We start from the raw sequence: 6,958 nt of genomic DNA, 5'->3' as shown, positions 1-6,958 counted from the left end.
CTCTTCCACTCGCCTTGTTTCAGCGTATCAGTGCCTCTCAACTGACCAAAATCAGATCGAAGATGCCAGGTGACTCTCCTGTGGCTGTGATCGCAAATCAGTGGTCAAAATCTTCAGACTTAACAAAAACTCCGGTAGCAGAAGCGGAGCTTTTTTTCTTTGCGTCCTTTCTCATTGACAGGAAGTGACGTTTTCTCATTGACAGGAAGTTTGAGAGTAGGACTAAATTTCGCAAATTCTCAGGACTTAAGTGTAAAATGGCACTCTAAGAAGCTTGATAAGTACGGCCCCAGATCATGGCCAGTACGACTACGGCATCAGTGGCGGATGCGGTGGATGAACCAATGGCAATGGCACTAGATTTGCCTGATGAGGAGGGCGATCAAGATCAGGTTCGATTTTTTTTCCTAATCAATGTTCAAATGGATTACAGTTCAAGCCCAATACAAAAGTATTCATAATTTATGTAAATGAGGTATCCATATTACATGTAGCTGTTTCTCCATTTCCAGGGAAATACAAGAGAACAAGGATGCCAGACGGACTGGGTACCGATTGGGAGAGCACCAACAGCAATGACCAGTAGCAAGAGCACCCAAACAGGGAAAATACATCATAGATCAAAGGGTATGTCTATTTCGGTGATGAACATGATTCTGCACATCACAGTACACATTGCACAGCTGCCTGTGCAGAGTAGAGTAGACAGATAAATTAGGTGATTCAAAGACAATAATTAGTATGTGATTCTAGTTTAATTTTAACAGATTATATAAAACAACTTGTGTTTGATTTTATTGCTAGGACACCAGGTGACCCCAGAGATCCTCGAGAGGGTTAGAGCTCGGCTGGCCAGGGTTAGTGAAGTCCCATCGTCAAGTGTAGCAGCTCCATCTGACAGCCCCGAGATGCAGACTAACATAGCAACTCCAGGTGCTCCTGCATTGTTTGATGTAGGACCAGCATCAAGTCCCACTGCGCCTTTTGTTAGTGGTTCTTCCGATGACAGCTATGTGCCGAGTGAGTCATCGACATCGGATCCGTGTCAATCTGACGGGTCGCCAGATCGCCCACGTACTCACCAGATGCGTGAAGAGGGCTGCCACAAGGAACCGAAGTACATCATCTTTGAGTCGTGCCTCCAGAGTCTCGTCAAGTGGTGTCACTGTCCAGTCTGTGGCAGCCAGGACATAAACCCTTCTTGGGATTCAAACGGTACACAGCTGACCATGACTCTTCAATGTGCATCATGTGACCAGAGGAGTAGTTGGAGCAGCCAGCCAAACATTGGCCCTTATGCCGCGGGCAACATCCTGCTATCTGCTGACATCCTCTTCGCTGGCGCATCTTCTGGCAAGGTGTTGCAAGTGCTGAACAGCATCGGAGTGGTCACGTATGTGAAGAGGACATTTTTCAACCACCAGGAGCTCATACTGCTGCCAGCCATCAAAAAGGTGTGGGAGGAACAGCAACGGACGCTTCTCACCATGCTGCAGGTGGAAGGCCGACCCCTCGTCCTTGGTGGTGATGGGCGAGCAGACAGTCCGGGACACAGTACCAAGTTTGGTACCTACACCACAATGGAGCTTGTGGCCAATGTGGTTCTCGACCTTCAGGTTGTACAGGTACGACCATATAATCTCACTAAAACACTAGTAACATAATAAGCAGAGAAGGGATTTTCCAGAATTATCCTAGTAAATTTGTCTAATAACATTAACCATTTCAATGTATACTAAGCCCCTTTTTCATTTTTTTCTTTGCTCATTCCTTTTCTGTTATATATATTTCAGAGCAACGAATGTCTTGGCAGCTACCATATGGAGATGGAAGGACTGAAGAGGATGGTGGAGCTGTTGATCAGCTGGGACCTGGATGTCGGGGTGCTGGTGACAGACCGACACAGACAGATCGCTAAATGGATTCGCGAAAACATGCCCAATACACGGCACTGCTATGACATCTGGCATGTTGCAAAATGTTAGTTGGATTATTTGTATGCATGACAAGTTGTGAAGTAGTGTGTACATATTAGTAAACAGATGAATGCCATATTGTATTTAATCCACAAATTTCTGCTTTTTTCTGTTTGTAGCCATCGGAAAGAAACTGAAGGCCATCTACAAGCATAAGGACTGTGAAGACCTGAAGCCCTGGGTGCAAAGTATAATCAACCACCTCTACTGGGCAGCAGTGTCTACACTGCCTGGAGAGGGGGAACTTCTGGTTGCCAAGTGGAAGTCTGTGGAGCGACACATTCAGAACATCCACAAGGACCATGGCGACCTCTTCCCAATTTGTACTCATGGACAACTGCAACGGCAAAAGAAATGGCTCAAACAAAGTGAGTAGGCAAATAAGTTGCCCGAAAGCAGTGAGGGACTAGCAGTATTTTCCTGCACATCTTTTGAAAGTCAAAAAATTCAGATAAACTTGTAAGTAAATAACCAGTTTAAGTTGACTGGAACATTTTTGTTGAAACATTGTTCTATTTTAAATTTATGTTTAGGTTCACGCTCAGCAGTGAAACTGGAGGAGGTGGTCAACAACAAGTCCCTGCTGAAAGATATCGCCATGCTGTCGGGTGAACACCAGACTTCCAAGGTGGAGGCGTTCCATAGCCTTATCATACAGGTGAGAATTAGGCTGATCGCCTGTAGGTGGCGTCGGTGGTTACCACCTGCCACTAGGACTTTGGTGGCCAGGGAGCAAAATACTAGAGCATACTAAATGTAGCCTTGATACAGTCAGTGTAAGCAAGAGAATGTTAGAGGTCCAACATAGTGGCTAGGCAGTTAGAGGTCCAACATAGTGGCTAGGCATCTTGGTGAGAAAGATTGCAAACAATTCTGGCGTGGTGTTAAAATTAAAAACAAAACAGCTTCATTATTGCAGGAGATCAAGCTTCAATAGCTGACTATAAACAGTTTAATACACAAACATTTGTATTCAAATTTACAAACTACCGTAATTTCCGGACTATAAGCCGCACCTGACTATAAGCCGCACCAGCTAAATTTAGGGGAAAATACAGATTGCTCCATATATAAGCCGCACCCGACTATAAGCCGCAGGGTTTTGATGTGTAATTACCGTAGTATATAGGGGTTCCTGCTACCACGGAGAGATGACTGTTTGGGAACGCAAAGCGTCCCATTTATTAACAATAAATCTTTCAATCATTCAATCAAACTTTCACATCTTTGACATGGCGAACAGCATTCGTGCAGAGTACAAATAATACAACGGTGCAAAGTAATACAAAGTGCTCGCCTGTACGTTATCAAAATAACCAGCCTACCGGTATATGAAAAGTCAGTCTTTAATCATTGTGTCATCGTCTTCCTCCTGCGTACTAAAACCACCGAAATCCTCTTCGTCGGTGTCGGAGAAGAACAGGCCGTAAATAAGCCGCACCGTTGTATAAGCCGCAGGGACCAGAACGAGGGGAAAAAGTAGCGGCTTATAGTCCGGAAATTACGGTATTTATAAATTTACACACACATTGTATGGACGCATGACTGAATAAAGTGTCTTTTATCTTATACAGTTCGCACCGAAAATGTATGTCTTCTCATACATCGGAATGCTGTGCAGGTATGTTTCCACACTAATCTAAGTGTGTCACTAGTGTGTGCCATACTTTAGTACTAATTATTACATTATTCTGTTACCACACCTAGGAACCTGCTTGCTGGGCTGCACTGGAATGAAAACTCGAGCCGCCCTATAGCCACTACACAAGCGGGTGCTGAGCGCTATGCAGTACGCTACCCGAAGTATAAAGCAGGGGGCCATGTGGTCAAGAAAATCGCGACAGAGCCAACATGTAAAACATGTAAACACTTGACACTTTGTATCATGATAATAATACTGTCAAGTTTCACTCTCCATGAGTATATTATGTTGTGAGCAGGAACATGTACAATTGTATTTTGCAGGCTACGTAGATGACTTGATCAGGGAGGTTGTTGCTGGCTGCAGACAGACCCCTGACCAGAGAGCACCAGTCAGCGTCACTGTGGATGTGCCTCCCTTCCTCTGCGATGAACTGGAGAAGCCAGACAAGGAGGAAGCCATCGCCAAGCACAGGAGTGGCTTCGGTAAGTGTTAACTGCCCTCCCAGTAACAGTTAGAGATGCTACCTCAGTAGAAGCATTTAAGTCCCATCTTAAAACTCATTTGTATACTCTAGCCTTTAAATAGACCCCCATTTTTAGACCAGTTGATCTGCCGTTTCTTTTCATTTCTCCTCTGCCCCCACCCCACACCCTCTCCCCCTTGTGGAGGGGTTATTCCGGTGACCATGGATGAAGTGCTGGCTGTCCAGAGTTGGGACCCGGGTTGGACCGCTCGCCTGTGCATCGGTTGGGGACATCTCTGCGCTGCTGACCCGTCTCCGCTCGGGATGGCCTCCTGCTGGCCCCACTATGGACTGGACTCTTACTATTATGTTAGATCCACTAAGGACTGGACTTTGACAATATTATGTCAGACCAACTCGACATACATTGCTTTCGGTCTCCCCTAGAGGGGGGGGGGGTTACCCACATATGCGGTCCTCTCCAAGGTTTCTCATAGTCATTCACCGACGTCCCACTGGGGTGAGTTTTTCCTTGCCCGTATGTGGGCTCTGTACCGAGGATGTCGTTGTGGCTTGTGCAGCCCTTTGAGACACTTGTGATTTAGGGCTATATAAATAAACATTGATTGATTGATTGATTGATTGATTTCTTTTATTGATTAAGTACAGTGGCCATGTGGATTGTGTTGCAGTCACTGCACGTCTTGGAACCCCGTGTAGTCCATCGATGGGAATGTTGTCCTAATCTTATGTACTACACAAGCTGGTAGTACCACCCTTATCTCCTTTCCCAGATATCCCCAGCAGAAGCGGACAAACTGTCGATAGGCTGTGTGTCGTCTCCGCCTGCAAGTACAAAATAGTTGTTAGCAAATGATGGCAGCTGTTATTATCCGGACATGGATACACAGTGACTCACTGTTCTCTGAGATGCAAAAGACATTGTCATGCATTCTATTCATTTGTCATTTACTGTTGCAGTAAATTGTAAATATTGTTGACATCTACGGTTTTATGTATGTAATACTTCTATGATATATAATGTCATGTACATTGTAGCACAGTACATTTCACAGAATAAGAATAAGATAAGAAAGTGCTCATTCTGACTTATCTTCCAAAGGTTGATAGAATTATTTAAAGGCCTACTGAAATGAATTTTTTTTATTTAAACGGGGATAGCAGATCTATTCTATGTGTCAAACTTGATCATTTCGCGATATTGCCATATTTTTGCTGAAAGGATTTAGTATAGAACAACGACGATAAAGATTGCAACTTTTGGTATCTGATAAAAAAAAGGCTTGCACCTACCGGAAGTAGCGTGACGTAGTCAGTTGAACATATACGCAAAGTTCCCTATTGTTTACAATGATGGCCGCATGAAGTGAGAGAGATTCGGACAGAGAAAGCGACAATTTCCCCAATAATTTGAGCGAGGATGAAAGATTTGTGGATGAGTAAAGTGCAAGTGAAGGACTAGTGGGGAGTTGAAGCTATTCAGATAGGGAAGATGCTGTGAGAGCCGGGGGTGACCTGATATTCAGCTGGGAATGACTACAACAGTAAATAAACACAAGACATATATATACTCTATTAGCCACAACACAACCAGGCTTATATTTAATATGCCACAAATTAATCCTGCATAAAAACACCTGCGTGTTTGTTATGCTAGCTCCTAGCTCCTCTGCTAGCTCCTAGCTCCATAGAACACGCCAATACAATTCAAACACCTGATCAACACACACAATCACTCAGCCCAAAAGACCGTTTACCTAACCCAAGGTTCATAAAGCTTATATATTTTTAAAAAGTTACGTACGTGACGCGCACATACGGTCAAGTTATCGAATGTTTAGCAGCCAAGGCTGCATACTCACGGTACCTGATATTCAGCTGGGAATGACTACAACAGTAAATAAACACAAGACATATATATACTCTATTAGCCACAACACAACCAGGCTTATATTTAATATGCCACAAATTAATCCTGCATAATAACACCTGCGTGTTTGTTATGCTAGCTCCTAGCTCCTCTGCTAGCTCCTAGCTCCATAGAACACGCCAATACAATTCAAACACCTGATCAACACACACAATCACTCAGCCCAAAAGACCGTTCACCTAACCCAAGGTTCATAAAGCTTATATATTTTTAAAAAGTTACGTACGTGACGCGCACGTACGGTACGGTACGTGTTATGCTAGCTCCTAGCTCATCTGCTAGCTCCTAGCTCCATAGAACACGCCAATACAATTAAAACACCTGATCAACACACACAATCACTCAGCCCAAAAGACCGTTCACCTAACCCAAGGTTCATAAAGCTTATATATTTTTAAAAAGTTACGTACATACGCAAAAAAAAGCCAAAGCTGCATACTCACAGTAGCACGTCTGCGTCTTTGTCATCCAAATCAAAGTAATCCTGGTAAGAGTCTGTGTTGTCCCAGTTCTCTACAGGCGTCTGTGTATCCAAATCAAAAGTCCTCCTGGTTAGAGTCTCTGTTATCCGAGTTCTTCCATCTTGACTGCATCTTTCGGGAATGTAAACAAAGAAGCGCCGGCTGTGTACTGTTGTGGCTGACTACGTTCGAAAAATACGTCCATTTCGCACCGACAACTTTCTTCTTTGCTTGCTTAGCTTCCTTCTCCATAATGCAATGAACATGATTGAAACAGATTCACGAACACAGATGTCCAGAATACTGTGGAATTATGAAATGAAAACAGAGCTTTTTCGTATCGGCTTCAATGTGGAAGGCATACCCGTGTTCGCCGGGCTACGTCACGCGCATACGTCATCCTCAGAGGCGTTTCGAACCGGAAGTTTAGCGGCAAATTTAAAATGTCACTTTATAAGTTAA

At 44.0% G+C, this 6,958-nt stretch overlaps 1 protein-coding gene across 1 annotated transcript; it reads left to right on the top strand.

Moving 5' to 3' along the window:
- The first annotated feature begins 296 nt into the window (after positions 1 to 296).
- On the top strand, positions 297 to 5,166 carry LOC133632020 (uncharacterized). The gene is made up of 10 exons (XM_062024252.1): positions 297 to 392; positions 513 to 627; positions 805 to 1,625; positions 1,794 to 1,980; positions 2,096 to 2,344; positions 2,510 to 2,634; positions 3,551 to 3,597; positions 3,684 to 3,838; positions 3,942 to 4,103; positions 4,290 to 5,166. The coding sequence occupies exons 1-10, from the start codon at positions 297 to 299 to the stop codon at positions 4,529 to 4,531; spliced, it is 2,199 nt and encodes a 732-aa protein (XP_061880236.1). The 3' UTR covers positions 4,532 to 5,166.
- Positions 5,167 to 6,958: the final 1,792 nt, after the last annotated feature.

The sequence above is a fragment of the Entelurus aequoreus genome, linkage group LG17, assembly GCF_033978785.1.
Source record: "Entelurus aequoreus isolate RoL-2023_Sb linkage group LG17, RoL_Eaeq_v1.1, whole genome shotgun sequence".
NCBI lineage: Eukaryota > Metazoa > Chordata > Actinopteri > Syngnathiformes > Syngnathidae > Entelurus > Entelurus aequoreus.
This window is presented reverse-complemented; position numbering and strand designations above follow the sequence as displayed.

Coding starts and splice junctions, on each gene's coding strand:
- LOC133632020 (XM_062024252.1), top strand. CDS start 297: ATGGCCAGTACGACTACGGCATCAGTGGCGGATGCGGTGGATGAACCA. Junction 2,345..2,509: donor AAAGAAATGGCTCAAACAAA/GTGAGTAGGCAA, acceptor ATTTATGTTTAG/GTTCACGCTCAGCAGTGAAA. Junction 3,839..3,941: donor AGAGCCAACATGTAAAACAT/GTAAACACTTGA, acceptor TGTATTTTGCAG/GCTACGTAGATGACTTGATC.